Consider the following 17,072-nt stretch of genomic DNA (forward strand, 5'->3'; position numbering starts at 1 on the left):
GTAAAGTTAAAGCACAAGGGATTGGGGTAAGGTACTGACTTGGATAAAGAACTGGTTGGCAGACAGAAAGCAAAGAGTTGGAATAAACGGGTCTTTTTCCGAGTGGCAGGCAGTGACTAGTGGGGTACTGCAGGGATCGGTGCTAGGACCCCAGCTATTCACAATATATGTTAATGATCTAGACGAGGGAACTAGATGTAATATCTCCAAGTTTGCAGACGCCACAAAGCTGGGTGGGCGCGTGTGCTGTGAGGAGGATGCAGAGAAACTCCAGTATGATTTGGACAGGTTGGGTGATTGGGCAGATGCATGGCAGATGCAGTATAATGTGGATAAATGCGAGGTTATCCACTTTGGTGGCAAAAACAGGAAGGCAGATTATTATCTGAACGGCAATAGATTGGGAGAAGGGGAAGTGCAATGAGACCTGGGTGTCCTTGTGCACCAGTCGCTGAAGGTAAGCATGCAGGTGCAGCAGGCAGTTAAGAAGGCAAATGGTATGTTGGCCTTCGTAGCGAGAGGATTCAAGTACAGGAACAAGGACGTCTTGCTGCAGTTGTACAGGGCCTTGGTGAGACCACACCTTGAGTATTGTGTGCAGTTTTGGTCGCCTTATCTGAGGAAGGATGTTCTTGCCATGGAGGGAGTGCAGAGAAGCTTCACTAGACTGATACCTGGGATGGCAGGAATGACGTATGAGGAGAGATTGGGTCGATTGGGCTTATACTCGCTGGTGTTTAGAAGAATGAGAGGGGATCTCATTGAAACTTATACAATTCTAACAGGACTTGACAGACTAGATGCATGAAGGATGTTCCCAATGGCGGGGAAGTCCAGAACCAGGGTCACAGTCTAAAGATAAGGGGTAAGCCATTTAGGACAGAGATGAGGAGGAATTTCTTCACCCAGAGAGTGGTGAACTTGTGGAATTCTCTACCACAGAAGGCAGTTGAGGCCAATTCATTAAATATATTCAAGAAGGAGTTAGATATATTTCTTAAGGCTAAAGGGATCAAGGGCTATGGGGAGAAGGCAGGGACAAGGTACTGAGTTTGGATGATCAGCCATGATCTCATTAAATGGCGGAGCAGACTCGAGGGGCCGAATGGCCTACTCCTGCTCCTATCTTCTATGTTTCTGCAATTAGTTTTTTTGATTCAGGCTACTCAATTGGTCGCTTACTTTAGTGGAAAATACCTCAGTTGAACAATTTATCAGGAAATTATTTTTTTTAATTATATGTTTTGTCAATTTGGGTTTTTAAGCTGTTGTCTCATTTATAAGATATGAAAAGCATTTTGGAACACGTCATGTCCCAAAATGTAGTATGTTTCTCACCTGGTCACATTTATATCACAAGCCGAGCTGAATGTTATTTTCTGTGACTGATTTTGTAAACATGCTTTCCTTTTTGTTTTATAGAATACATCAACCAAATTAAGAGGAGCCCACGTCTTAATCATTTGAGAAGCCCAGTCTCTGATATGGAAAACCCTGCCTACCAGGAGCTTTTTTTGCCTCTCAACCAGAATGGCAGGGGTCCTACTGATTCTCAGTATTTAAACTTGTTCACTAATGCAGTGGAGAACCCAGAGTATGTGAATGCCTCCCAACCCATCAGCAAAGTGGGTCTTGGGCATCCGAATCACTGGGGCCAGACAGTAACTCGCAATGTGAGCCTGGACAATCCCGAATACCAGCAGAATCTTTTTCCTAAACATACGAAGGTGAACGGTCACATTATTAATGCTGCAGCTGAGAATCCAGAGTACCTTGGTGTTGCAGTGCCACCCGGAGGTCAGAAAAACTCTACGGTATGACATGGGCCAGCAGACTTCTCCAGACCAACTGGTGACCAAATTACGCTGGTGACTTTCAGGTGCAGCTATGCTGTGCTACTGGTTATAAATATTCCCATAGGAGGGAAAAAAAGAGACAAATGTGAATATTTCCTCCTAACTAAAACAAGTCATTAAGATGTTATTGGTGATGGAACTTTACTCTGACACTTTAAATTAGGTTTAAAGAACCTAGTAATGAAATAGATTGTAGTTTTTCTTCAGTAGCATTCCAGTTTTTTAAAATCACTAAGTTACATATTTGATATGTGTAGATACTGCCTAATGTTTGAGGTATAATCAGTCGTAGCCCAGATTTCAGACACTGGCGCAGTGTCCGGTCTTGTTTCACAATGTCCCCCTCCATATAACTGAAAGCATTGCTCTTACCACAACACCTGTATATTTATACCATGCAAGTAATTTACCTCTTTTTAAACTGAGAAACTTTTAAAAACTTTTTCATAGTATTTCAAAGAAAACATTAAATACAGTATCCAAGCAATATATATGATTATTTGGTATAAATCCTAATATCCAGGTATACTGGGCCCTTGAATCGCGCTGTACTGGCTATCTTTGTGAAATGACAAGATGGGCAAGATGCCATAGCACCAGAGATGTGTTTCCCAGAATGTTACATAAGCTTACGAAAGACAATGGGCTGGATTTTCATTCAGCAGTCGGGAAGGAGGCGGGACTACAACTTTTGGGTTTTAGTCCCGCCTCCATCGACGTGTGACCAATCCACGCGAGTTTCCCTTGATTGACCTTGTTGAGCCTGCCCAGACGTCACAGACTGAAATTTCATCTGCCAAGTGGTGTTGACAGATGAAATATCAGTGTTTCACAGCTGTTTGAAGCTGTGAAACACTGACAGTCTGACTTCTAACCTGAGTCCTTCTACGCAGACTCAGTTAGAACTCTCACCGGCACTGAAAGCTGCAGGCTGTCACTTTTGGCAGTTGCGGCCATTCAGCTTTCAGTGCTGGCTGAGTAATGGACTCCCGACGCCTAAAGGAAGAAAGGCTGTTAAGGTAAGTATAGGTAATTTAAACTTCTTTACACACTTTAGACACACCAAACACACTTACCTTTGCACCCATCACTCACCTGAACACCGACATCGCGACCCCTCCAAGTCCTTCAACCCGACGGCCTGCCTGCTCTAACCTGGCGTGGTTTGGAGCCGTCGGGAATCCCACATAACACCCCTCAAAATAGGGATTAGGCTAAAAACTGCCTATTAACTATTTGTTAACAGGCAATTAATTGGCACTAATCCCTTCCCGCCTTTGGTCGGCGGGTCCCAGTGCGGGGCGGGTACCCGCCTCCTGTGAAACTTACGTGGAGGCGGGTTTTGGGTGGGATGGTGTCGGGACCCCCGAATTCGGGATTTTGGCCCCCCACACGCCTAAAAGCCCGCCTCACGGCACACTGATAATCTAGGCCAATATTCCTCCTGTTGATTTCTTTAGACTGTACCTTCAGACTGCCATTAATTCTTATGTTTCAATTTACTTGCCCTATTACTTTACTTTCAATGAAACATGGGGTAAACAGTCTGATTTAAGTGTCTCAATTTGCTTTACCCAAAACAATCCAAATCTCACCTATAACTGTGATTAAGTGCAGCATTAGTTTAATCTTCTCCTGTTTTACGCCTCACTCTAGAATACCCCCTCCACCCTTCAATGCCCCCCCAAAAAACTATCCTTGTAGCCTGCATTGGCTTAACCCAATCTTACAACCCTTAAGTTTGCTTCTTTCCATTCCTCATTGCAAAGTTATGATTGGGGGTAGGGTTCTGAAATGCAGCTGTTGATTATAATTGATTATCATCAAGATGCGACCTAATTCATTCATAGATAAAAAGCAAAATACTGCAGATGCTGGAAATCGAAAATAAAAACAGAAAATGCTGGGAACACTCAGCAGGTCAGGCTAGAGAGGAAGGTAAGGTTAACGTTTCGGGTCTTGTGACCCTTCGTCAGAACCCCTATCTCTCTGACTCTCCACAGATGCTGCCTGACCTACTGAGTGTTTCCAGTATTTTCTATTTTTATTCATTGATATCTATTTTTACAAAATAATATGACTAATCTGCAAGTTGTAGTTTTAGGCCTAAATATTAAGAGCTTAAATTTCATCTGATGAATGTACTTATTTTTTTGTAAACTCACTCATTATTTATTTTACCACTGACTCAGGGTGATACATTCTTTCTCGAGCTCACATTTGAGGACCTTTGTTGATCTCTTTCCCTCAAAGAAAATACAGGGCAAGATTCTATTCTCATTCTGATGCCATAGGCTAGCATTAGTACCAAATTAAGGGCTCTGTCACTGATGAGACAGAGGATTCAAACTTAATTGGTACCATTTTCTTAAAATCTGTAATTATTAAAGGTAATGGCACCTTTATCATCACTGGATTATGTAGCAATTCCTCCCTAGCACTTCACTGTGAAAATGACAGATGCCTGTAAGTGTAAGTAAATAGATTTCTCGGACACTCAAAATAGCAGCATGGGGCAAAGCGGCATTGACCTTTTCTCCCCTAGGCCAGGAGTGCACCAGAATGCTAATTGCAATAATCAAGTGTGACCATTATTTTTATTTTCCCCTCACTAACTTCTCCTCCGATGAACCTTGCAATCTAGGTGGTTCATACAGAGCATCAACAGTCTGCAATTGTTGCAGAACATTGCTGGGAAACAAATTAGAAATAAATGTAAATGCATTTGTTAATATGAGTAGCAAGGAATCTCATTTAATTGTTAAATGAATCTTGGCGAATAACAGGCACACGCACAATGGTCGTCTCCTACATAAGAATATAAAAGTACATAAGAAATAGGAGTAGGTCATTTGACCCCTCGAGTCTGCTCCACCATTCAGTAGGATCATGGCTGAACTTGTACATCAACTCCACGTTTCTGCACTATCCCCATAGCCCTTGATTCCCTTAATATCCAAAAATCTATCGATCTCTGTCTTGAATATACTCAACAGCTTCCACAGCCGTCTGGGGTAGAAAATTCCAAAGATTCACCACCATCTGAGTGAAGAAATTTCTCCTCATCTATGTCCTAAATGGCTGACCCCTTATTCTAAGACTGACACCCGTGGTTCTAGACTCCCCAGCTAGGGGAAACATCCTCCCTGCATCTACCCTGTCAAGCCCTGTAAGAATTTTGTATGTTTCATTGAGATCACCTCTCATTCTTCTAAACTCTAGAGAATATAGGCCTAGTCTACTCAATCTCTCTGCATAGGACAATCCCCCCATCCTAGGAATCAGTCTGGTGAACCTTCGTTGCACTCCCTCTATGGCAAGTATATCCTTCCATAGGTAAGGAGATCAAAACTGTACACAATACTCCAGGTGTGGTCTCACCATGGCCCTATATAATTGCAGTAGGATGTCTTTACTCTTATACTCAAATCCTCCTGTAATAAAGGCCAACATACCATTTGTTTTCCTAATTGCTTGCTGTACCTGCATGTTGACTTTGTGATTTGTGTACAAGGACACCCAGGTCCCTCTGAACACCAACATTTCCCAATCTCTCTCCATTTAAAAAATACTCTGCGCTTCTATTTTTCCTACCAAAGTGGATAACTTCACATTTCTCCACATTATATTCCATTTGCCAAGTTCTTGCCCACTCACTTAGCTTGTTTATATCCCCTTGAAGCCTCTTTGCATTCTCCTCACCCAGCTTTGTATCCTCAGCAAACTTGGATATTATTACATTTGGTCCCCTCATCCAAACCATTGATATAGATTGTGAATAGCTGAGGCCCAAGCACTGATCCTTGCGGTACCCCACTAGTTACAGCCTGCCAACCTGAAAATGACCTGTTTATTCCTACTCTCTGTTTTCTGCCCGTTAACCAATCCTCAATCTATGCTAGTATATTACCCCCAATCCCATGAGCCCTAATTTTGTTTAATAACCTCTTGTGTGGCACCTTACCGAATGCCTCCTGAAAATCCAAATACACCACATCCACTGGTTCCCCCTTATCTAATCTGCTAGTTACAACCTCAAAAAACTCTTAACAGATTCGTCAAACACGATTTCACTTTCATAAATCCGTGTTGACTCTGCCCAATCCTATTATTATTTTCCTTAATAATACATTCTAGCATTTTCCATACTACTGATGTCAGGCTAACTGGTCTGTAGTTCCACATTTTCTCTCCCCCCTCCTTTCTTAAATAGTGGGGTTACATTTGCTACTATCCAATCCGCGGGAACCATTCTAGAATCTATGGAATTTTGGAAAATGACAACCAATGCATCCACTATCTCTATAGTCACCTCTTTCTAAACCCTAGGATGTAGGCCATCAGGTCCAGGGGATTTATTGGCTTTCAGTCCCATTAATTTCTCCAGTACTATTTTTTTACGAATACTAATTTCTTTCAGTTCCTCATTCTCACTGGAGCCTTGGTTCTCCACTATTTCCGGGAAGCTTTTTGCATCATCTTCCGTGAAGACAGACAGAAAGGCTGCGATTTTATTCTTTGAGGTGGCTTGGGAGCTGGTCAGCTGCCTTCAGGGTTCTAGTCACCCGCCCACAGATGTAATTTTACGTCAATTGGCCTTGTTAAGCCCGCCTTGCGGGCTTGCCAGCCAATTAGGAGGAAGCCAGTGTCAGATGATGTCATTTGATGACGCGCCAGCTGCCGGTTTTCTTAAAGGAACCACGCACAATTTTTTTTGACAGTTGATTTTTCAGTGTTTGACAGCATTAAGGTGCTGCAAACACTGACAATCACTGTACAAAGGTGAGCTCTTGCACCCAGGCTCTCCAGTGACTCCCTCCTTAGGCTAGAACAGATGGCAGCTGCAGGTGAGGTTACAGAAGCGATCTGTCGCTGGTTAGAGAGTTTCTCTCAATGAGGTGGGACTACACATACAATTCAAACCCTGTTACCTACAGAAAAGTCTAAATGCATTAAAAATTAATTTCCCATCTTTTCCTTACCTCTGAAACTCACCAGTGCACCATTGGATCCTTCACACCACTTCTGCAGCTGTCATCAATGCATAAACATTACAGCAGGCTCTCAACACACCACACTTACCTAGCGTGGTGTCTGGACATCTGGAAGCCCACAGTAGAAGTGTCAAAATTGGAAAATTCCTGTTAACAAGCAGTTAAGTGGCTATAAACCTCTTCCCGCCGCTGGGTGTCGGGTCCATGTGCAAATCGGGGACCCAACACTTGAAGATTGATTGGAGGCGGGTTGACAGCGGGTTTCCGACCCGATGTCAATCTTTGCGATTTTGCCGGATGTCCCACCTCCAAATCTGCCTCCTGAGCGCTGGCAAAATTCCGGCCAAAGTATTTGTTTAATTTCTCTGCCATTTCCTTATTCCTCATTATAATTTCACCTGTTTCAGCCTGTAAGTGACCCACGTTTACCTTCGCTAATCTTTTCCTTTTTACATACCTATAGAAGCTTTTACAGTCTGTGTTTATGTTTCTCGCTAGTTTACTCTCATATTCTATTTTCCCTTTCTTTATCAATTTCTGGTCCTCCTTTGCTGAATTCTAAAATCCTCCCAATCCTTAGGCTTACTACTCTTTTTGGCAACATTATAAACCTCTTCCTTTGATCTAATACTATCTTTAACTTCTCTTGTTAGCCACAGTTGGATCACTTTTCCTGTGGGGTTTTTGTGCCTTAAAGGAATGTATATTTGTTGTAAATTATGTATTAATTCTTTAAATGCTAGCTATTGCTTCTCTACCATCATATCTTTTAATGTAGTTTCCCAATCTACCTTAGCCAACTCGCCCCTCATACCTACATAGTTTGCTTTGTTTAGATTTAAAACCCTAGTTTCGGATTTAACTAAATCACTTTCAAACTCAATATAAAATTCTATCATATTATGGTCACTCTTACCTAAAGGCCCCTTTACCACAAGGTTATTAATTAACCCGTTCTCGTTTTACAATACTAGACCTAAAATAGCCTGTTCCCTAGTTGGTTCCTCAACATACTGATCTAGAAAACTGTCATAGAATCATGGAATGGTTACAGCACGGAAGAAGGCCATTCGGCCCGTCGAGCCCATTACGACTCTCAGCTAGTCCCACTCCCCTGCCCTTTCCCCGTAGTCCTGCAATTTTTTTTCTTTCAGATACTTATCCAACTCCCTTTTGAAAGATAAGATTGAGTCTCCACCACCCTTTCAGGCAGTGCATTCCAGATCTTAACCACTCATTGTGTAAAAATGTTTTTACTTACATCGCCTTTGGTTCTTTTGCCAATCACCTTAAATCTGTGCTCTCTGGTTCTCGATCCTTCTGCCAATGGGAACAGTTTCTCTCTACCTACTCTGTCCAGACCCCTCATGATTTTGAACACATCTATCAAATCTCCTCTCAATTATCTCTGCTCCAAGGAGAATAACCCCAGCTTCTCCAGTCTATCAACGTAACTGAAGTCCCTCATTCCTGGAATCATTCTCGTAAATCTTTTCTGCACCTGCTCTAAGGCCTTCACATCCTTGCTAAAGTGTGGTGCCCAGATTTGGACACAATACTCCAGTTGGGGCCGAACCAGTGTTTTATACAGGCTCATCATAATTTCCACACTCTTGTACTCTATACCTTTATTTATGAAGCCCAGGATCCCGTAAGCCTTTTTAACTGCTTTCTCAACCTGTCCTGCCACCTTCACCGATTTGTGCTCATACACCCCCAGGTCTCTCTGTTCAGGATTGTACCATTTAGTTAATATGTCCTCTCATTCTTTCTAACAAAATTATCACTTCACACTTTTCTGCGTTAAATTTCATTTGCCACGTGTCCGTCCATTTCACCAGCCTGTTTATGCCTTCCTGAATTCTATCACTCTCCTCACTGTTCACTATACTTCCAAGTTTTCTGTCATCTGCAAATTTTGAAATTGTGCCCTGTACACCCACGTCCAAGTCATTAATATATATCAAGAAAAGCAGTGGTCCTAGAACCGACCCCTGGGGAACGCCACTGTTACCTTCCTCCAGACCAAAAAACAACCATTCACCACTACTCTCTGTTTCCTGTCATTTAGTCAATTCCATATCCATGCTGCCAGTGTCCCTTTTATTCCATGGGCTTCAACTTTGCTGACGAGCCTATTATGTGGCACTTTGTCAAATGCCTTTTGGAAATCCACGTACACTACATCAAATGCATTACCCTCATCAACCCTCTCTGTTACCTCCTCAAAAAAACTCGATCAAGTTGGTTAAACACTATTTGCCTTTAACAAATCCGTGCTGGCGTTCCTTAATTAATCCACACCTTGCCAAGTGACAGTTAATTTTGTCCCTGATCACTGTTCCTAAAAGCTTCCCCACTACCAAGGTTAAACTGACTGGCCTGTAGTTGCTGGGTTTATCTTACACCATTGTTCAAAACAGGGTGTAAACATTTGCAATTCTCCAGTCCTCTGGCACCACCCACATATCTATGGAGAATTGGAATATTATGGCCAGCACCTCCGCGATTTCTGCCCTCAATTCCCTCAGCATCCTACGATGCATCCCATCCGCTCCTAGTGATTTATCTACTTTAAGTACAGCCAGCCTTTCTAATACCTCTATCAAGCTATTTTTATACTATCAAGTGTCTCCACTACCACCTCCTCCTTCACTATGTCTATGGCAGCATCCTCTTTGGTGAATACAGATGCAAAGTATTCATTTAGTACCTCAGCCGTACCCTCTGTGCCATGCATAGGTCTCCTTTTTGGTCCCTAATCAGCCCCACCCCTTCTTACTACCCTTTTACTATTTATATGCCTATAGAAGATTTTTGGATTACCTTTTATGTTGGCTGTCATTCTATTCTCATACTCTCTCTATGTCCCTCTTATTTTCTTTTTCACTTCTCTGACCTTTCTGTATATAGCCTGATTCTCAGATATATTTGCAAGCTGACATCTGTCATATGTGCTCTGTTTCGTCATCCAGGGAGCTCTGATTTTAGTTCTCCTGCCTTTCCCCCATCGTGGGAATGTACCTCGACTGTACCTGAACTATTTCCTCTTTAAAGGTGGCAACCCACTGTTCGATTACAGTTTTGCCTGCCAATCTTTGCTTCCAGTTTACCCGGGCCAGATCCGTTCTCATCCCACTGAAATTGGCCTTCTCCCCCCCACCCCCCACCCCCACCCCAGTTAAACACTCTTACTCTAGATTGCTCCCTGTCCTTTTCCATAGTGAATCTAAACCTTATAATACTATGATCACTGTTTCCTAAATGTTCACCTACTGACACTTGCTCCATTTGACCCACCTCATTCCTCAGAACCAGATCCAGCAATGCCTCCTTCCTTGTCGGGCCGCAAACATACTGATCAAGAAAGTTTTCCTGAACACACTTCAGAAATTCTTCCCCTTCTCTGCCCTTAACACTAATACAATCCCAGTCTATATTAGGATAGTTGAAGTCCCCTGTTATTATTACTCTATAGTTCTTGCAACTCTCTGTAATTTCTCTGCAAATTTGCTCCTCCATATCTTTCCCACTATTTGGTGGTGTATAGAATACACCTAGTAGTGCAATGGCACCTCTATTATTTCTTAACTCTGGCCATATAGATTGTGTCCTTGACCCCTCCAGGACATCCTCCCTCTCCAGCACTGTAACATTCTCCTTAACCAATACTGCCACACCACCTCCTATCTTTCCTGAACACCTTATAACTAGGAATATTTAGTATCCAATCCTGCCCTTTTTTGAGCCAGGTCTCAGTTATTTCCACAACTTCATATTCCCATGTGGCTATTTGTGCCTGCAGCTCACTTACCTTGTTTACTACACTTTGTGCGTTCGTGGATTTTTTATTTTCTCCCTTCTCGCTCCTCTCTATTCCCGACCAGGTTCGCTGCTCTGCGAGTCTGGGGCTTCTCTCCGCCGCTCCTTATATCTGGTTCTCCTCTCTGTTCCCGACCAGGTTCACTGTTCGCTATCTTGCATACATTCCATGAATTCGTCCTCCACACTATTACTGCAAACTACTATTTGGGGGCCCATAAACAACTCCCACCAATGTTTTCTGCCCCTTGCTGATTCTTCTACTTGATTTTCTGAGCTAAGATCCTTCCTCTCTTTATCCCATCCTTTATTATCAGGGCTACCCTTCCTCTTTTTCCATTTTACCCATCTTTTCTAAAAGTTAGGTATCCTGGAATATTTAGTTCCCAACCTTGGCCACTTTGCAACCACATCTCCGTAATGGCTATTGGATCAAACCTATACATTTCTATCTGCGCTATTAATTCATCTATTTTTTTGCGAATGCTTTGCGCATTCACTTATAGTGCCTTTAGCTTGGACTTATTTCTATTTTTCCTTGATGCCACCATAGTCACTGATGCCTTATTACCTTTGTTACTCTCTCTGTCCCTTCCTGACCCACTCTGCTTACGTTTACCCAAAACTCTACTCTGCTCTGGAGCCTTGACATTTCTGTCGCTGCTTTTAAATTTACTCTTTCCTGAATCTTCCCACCTCTTCCCCCACCCTTATTAGTTGAAAGCCCTGTCTACTGCCCTAGTTATTCGGTTCACCAGGACACAGGTCCCAGCCCGGTTTAAGTGGAGCCCGTCCCAACAGAACAGCTCCCTCTTTCCCCTATACTAGTACTGGTGCCAGTGCCCCATGAACTGAAACCCCTTCCTCCCACACCACTCTTTGAGCCACATATTTAAACCTCTAATCTGTTTGTCCCTATGCCAATTTGCGTGTGGCTCAGGTAACAATTCAGAGATTATTACCTTTTGAGGTTCTACTTTTTAATTTGGATCCTAGCTCCTCAAACTCCCTCAGCAGACCCTCATTACTAGTTCTACCTATGTCATTGGTTCCTACATGGACCATGACAACTGGTTCCTCTCCCTCCCACTCCAAGTTCTCCAGCCGCGAGGGGGTGTTTTTAACCCTGACACCGGACAGGCAACACAACCTTCAGAACTCTCGGTCGCGGCTGCAGAGAACAGTATCTATCCCTGTGCTGTATCATTCTGATTCTTTGAACAGTTAAACTAATTATCCTAACCATCTTCAAGATCATCAAAAAATTCACATAGTGGTGCCAAAATTATAATTAGATATTGTCAAAATTTAACATTTAAATTTGAATGAATCAGAATTTTGGGTCTCAGTAAGCTTTTCCACCTATTCTCTCCTAAGACTCCATTGCCATCAGGAGCCTGCCCTGTTTACCAAGTTCCGTCAGCAACCCGCACTAATTTCCATCTTGCCCACTAACGATCTACATCCTCCCATTCATTTTGTTTCCCAGATCCAAATTCTTCAATAAAGTGTTACTCAAACTCTATGCTTTAACTGAAACCTCAATTGCATGCTAATCCTCCAAATAATCTTTTCCCTCTCTATCTAACCGGATATTCTGGTTCTGGGTAACAAAAAACTATATGTAACAATTTAATTCCCATCCTGCCTCTGTGCTTACCATTCTTGGCAGGTTTGTATCATAACTGAAATTTACTTCTCTAAATATTTTTTTTATTATTGCCTGTCATCTTGCAGCTGGGAGGGCAAGCACGTGGACTACTGCCATTGCTCCTTGTAACCAACTGCTAGGAGGTGCTACACTCCCTCCAGTTGTGGCTGCAAGATGTCACAGCAACCTTTCAACATGACTCAAATTGGAACTGGAGCAGTATGGGGATTGATGCCTCACCTGCCCCTGCTCTGTGGCACTGTGTTGAACAGTGCCAATGCACTGCTTAAAGTTGAATTTTCTTTTGTGGGGTTTCCAATTTCTGGCTTTATCTTCAGTTATTCGTAACAAATTCCAAATGATGGCCATTAATGTACTACTTGTTCGTGTTGATAAATTTGATTACGGTAAGGTAACATTTGTGAAGTATGGAAGATGGCTGAGTTATATGGATGAAGGATAATGGCAAGTAGGGTAACTAAAAACATGTGTTTTAACAATATGGATAGTGTCCCTTTTTAAAATTATGTACATTTTTGCAGACAAATGTTACTGAGATTTAGTAATTAAAAAAAATTAAATTGTTGACGCACTATTTGTATAAAAGTGAAATCCAGTCTTTTTATATGGTGTATTGATAGTAAGAAATCATTATATGCTTATATGTATATTGAGTCCAATACAAGAAAACTGAAATGTATGCTATAGTGTAAACCTTTTTAAATCACTTGACAAATATTTTGATTGCTTCTCCAAGACAAACATTTAAGATTATAATCACATTAACTTTTATGGCGATAGTTAAAAGTTTTATTTGATTAAACATAAATCATTTGCCTCTTCACAGTTACTTAAAGCAATAGGTGATCCTGGTCTTTCTGTAGATAGACATTACCATGAATCACTGCCAATCCATTACCACCTGTATTTACCATTTTACAAGCTTTTGGCCTAAAAACCGAATACATGCTGTAATTACAAGACAGTTACGTTTTTGAATGTGAATATTTTACAAAATTTGGTTTATTTTTCACAGAAATATAAAACCACTGATGCATGATACTTTACTGAAATAAAAGATTTGTTAAACATCATGGGCTCAGCTTTTTTTTTTAGTTACTATTTGATTTTGTAAAGATTTTCATGGTTGCAGTTAAAGCTATTTTTAAATTATCAACTGCAATAATTTTTTTAAAAAACTGAGGTAGTATATACTGGAACAGATAGGTTAAGGGGAATCTAAGTGTTTAAAATGAGGAGGTAAATTATGAAATATTATTTTGGAAATGGAGTAAGTCTAATGGATCTCTGCTTGCCTTCATCTGTTTGGTCATCCTTTTTGAATATGAATATCACGTTAGCCTGTTTCCAATCTACCGTGATCTCCCCATGTCCATTTATTCCCTCATGGTGACTCAGTGCCTCACAAATCTGCTCCCTCGTGTCTCTGCACTCTGGGATAAATATCATCTATCCCATGGGATTTATTTGTTTTGAGCCCATTTAGCCTGTCTAGCACTTCCATATCATTTATAATGAAGTTATTTATTTTACATGGGATATATTTGTTTGGGGAGGACATCTTGCTCATTCCTTCCCCTATGAATCCTTGGAAGAAGTATTCATTCAGAATATTAGCTTGTTCTCATCCTCAGTTTCAAGCCCATTTGCATCTATTATGGTTTTCATCTCTCCTCTGACTATCCTCTTACTGTTGAGATACTGGATAAAAATATGGTTGTGCTTAGTCTCAGCTAATAGTTTATATTGAGAGTTTTTTTTCCAGGTCTCCCTTTGGCCCTCTGACTACCCTTTTAACATATTTCTGCATTTTTTTGTATTCATCTTAGTGAGCCCCTTCTCCTTGCTCCCTGGCAAATGGAATGTTGGCCTTTATTGCAAGGGCGATGGAGTATAAAAGTAGGTAAATCCTACTACAACTGTACAGGGTGTTGGTGAGACCACACCTGGAGTACTGCGTACAGTTTTGGTCTCCTTATTTAAGGAGGGATATTCTTGCATTGGAGGCAGTTCAGAGAAGGTTCACTAGGTTAATTCCTGAGATGAAGGGGTTCTCTTATGAAGAAAGGCCCAACCTGCTCAACCTATATTCATTGGAGTTTAGAAGAATGAGAGGTGATCTTATTGAAACATATAAGATTCTGATCTCTGTCCTCGGCCTATTACATTGTTCCAATGAAGCTCAACGTAAGCTCGAGGAACAGCACCTCATCTTTCGATTAGGCACTTTACAGCCTTCCGGACTCAATATCGAGTTCAACAATTTCAGATAATAATCCCTGCCCCCATTTTTCATGCAGTATGATTTTGCCTCTCCCATTTGCAACATTTTCGCTGTATGATTTTGCCATTCCCATTTGCAACATTTTCACAGTATGTTCTTTCAATTCCTTCCTCCCCTCCTAAACCCCCCCTGTCTCTGCACCTGCTTAATATCTGTTACATTTCCAGCTTTTTCCAGTTCTGCTGAAGGGTCCCAGACCTGAAACGTTAACTCTGTTTCTCTCTCCATGGTCTGCTGAGTATTTCCAGCATTTTCTGTTGTTATTTAAGATTCTGAGGGGGCTTGACAGGGTAGATGCAGAGAGGATGTTTCCCCTTATGGGGGAATCTAGAACTGGGGGCATAGTTTCAGAATAAGGGGTCACCCATTTAAACCGGAGATGAGAAGGAACTTCCTCTGAGGGTCATGAATCTTTGGAATTCTCTACCCCAGAGAGCTGTGGAGGCTGAGACATTGAATATATTTAAGGTGGAGATAGACAGATTTTTGAACGATAAGGGAGTCGAGGGTTATGGGGAGTGGGCAGGGAAGTGGAGTTGAGGCCAAGATCAGATCAGCCATGATCTTATTGAATGGCGGAGCAGGCTCGAGGGGCCAAATGGCCTACTCCTGCTCCTAGTTCTTATGTTCTTATGCAAGATTTGTAGAGACTGCTTTTCCTCTTTATCTCACTTTTAATTTATTTGTTAATCCATATAGGGTCATGTTTGTTTAATAAGAGGTGGTTGATTTTGGGAATGTATTTTTCCTGCATTCTCAGCATCATACCTTTTTAAAATATTCTACTTGTCAGCTACTGAAGTGTTGTTGAACAACATCCCCCAACCGATTTATCTTAGTTGTTCCCTCATGTCCCTTTCAATCTATTTCTGCCTGTGCTGCCCTTTAGGAAAATACCCAGAGTTAATGATCCATTTTCTTTCCTGCATCCCTGTTATTTTACCTGATTGCTGGAACTGATGACGAAGGGTCATCAACCTGAAACGTTAACTCTGTTTCTCTCTTCACAGATGCTGCCTGACCTGCTGAGTATCTCCAGCATTTTCTGTTTTTATTGCTGGAACTTTATGCTGTTTAGAAGGTTTTGGAGAACTGAGCTCTCCCAGCAGTGAAGTACTGTCTGCTTATAGTTTACCTTTATTATCTATTTAGATAGACTCCATCAGGAGCTATCATCCACTTCGTATTGTGTTGTTTATTGGTCCTCAGTGTCTGTCCTCTTCGGGGTTGGTGAATTCTAAATTATTATAGCCGAAAGATTCACAGGAGCCCTCCTGGAAGGCAGCCATGCCAGTTGACTAGAAACCACCAACCTTTTTGTTTGGATCACACTTTACTGTTGTACTACTCATACTGCAATTTATATAGTGGTAATATTAATTAGGGTCAGTCTGGGGAGATGGAGCGGGACGGTTGGCCACGCCCACCTGACCCCATTTAAATGCAGCATGCAATCCCTAGGCCGGCATTAAAGGGGAGTGGCAGCGTTTTTGCCAAAAGTTCTGGTGCAATTTCCTTGGCAGATTTAAGTTGGTAGGTCTTACCACCTCTTATTATTTAAATGCCCCAGCGTTGCCCCAAAACAGGTGGTAATTCGAAAGAAAATCTAGCCCAAGCAGTCAGATCTGTTGAAAGTAATTAAAAGATGGCCACTAGGTGGCACCAAATAGTTGTGTATGGTAATTAGATGCTAAAGTTATACTGCAGGTACTGCTTGAGAATTGCTTTTATAGCAGCACAAATCACGAGCAGAGTTGTACTGCTAACTAAACTCTACCAAGGAAAAGCACTACCCTAGACATGTGTAATTAAATCCTAAAATGATTTCCAGTGAAGTAGGTACAAACTTGAAACATCATAAACCTGCCTTTTTATACATGATTGACCCGCTGTGCATTGCCAGCATTGTCCAGCTTACGGTCCCCCTTAGAAACATAAACCACATCCCAAAAAATTGTAACAACTTTTAATTGGAACACCTTGCAAACAAAACCTTATTTTATCAAGTGTCACAACTACACTGGTTCCCTGGTGGTTTTCAACTTTAGTACCCATATATTTGGGTTTATTTTATGAAGCACTATGTGAATCTACAGGCATCTGCAGCTATAGCCTCCAGGAGAAAGCCCCAAGCAGTAAAAAGGGCCAAATGCTTACAGTTGTCTCAACTGTGAGTTTCTATAAACTCTGTTACAACTACCATCTCAATTTTGCTTATATATATATATATATATATATATATATATATATATATTTCTGTTATACCAGCATCTAGCCCTGTACTTTCCTGTTCTGGTTACTAAACTAGAAGATTGGAAGCTGGTATGTCAAAGACCTGTAGATCATCTATGCCATTTTTAGTATTTTAAAAATACATTTTCTACCCACCCCTCTTGAGGGAATTGATTTCTTCCTGGGGCACATTTTCATGGGTGCAGGGAACC

At 41.6% G+C, this 17,072-nt stretch overlaps 1 protein-coding gene across 1 annotated transcript in view; it reads left to right on the forward strand.

Annotated features, from left to right (window-relative positions):
* The window catches only part of egfra (epidermal growth factor receptor a (erythroblastic leukemia viral (v-erb-b) oncogene homolog, avian)), a 369,473-nt gene extending 356,058 nt beyond the window's left edge, over positions 1-13,415 (forward strand). Inside the window, exon 28 of the mRNA XM_085988057.1 lies at positions 1,423-13,415. Coding sequence (XP_085844183.1) covers positions 1,423-1,820 — 398 coding nt within the window. The 3' untranslated portion in view covers positions 1,821-13,415. The remainder of the gene's footprint in view (positions 1-1,422) is intronic.
* Positions 13,416-17,072: the final 3,657 nt, after the last annotated feature.

Source organism: Somniosus microcephalus, chromosome 5 (genome assembly GCF_052327205.1).
Source record: "Somniosus microcephalus isolate GS21.2 chromosome 5, FLI_Smic_1.0, whole genome shotgun sequence".
In the NCBI taxonomy this organism is placed as follows: domain Eukaryota; kingdom Metazoa; phylum Chordata; class Chondrichthyes; order Squaliformes; family Somniosidae; genus Somniosus; species Somniosus microcephalus.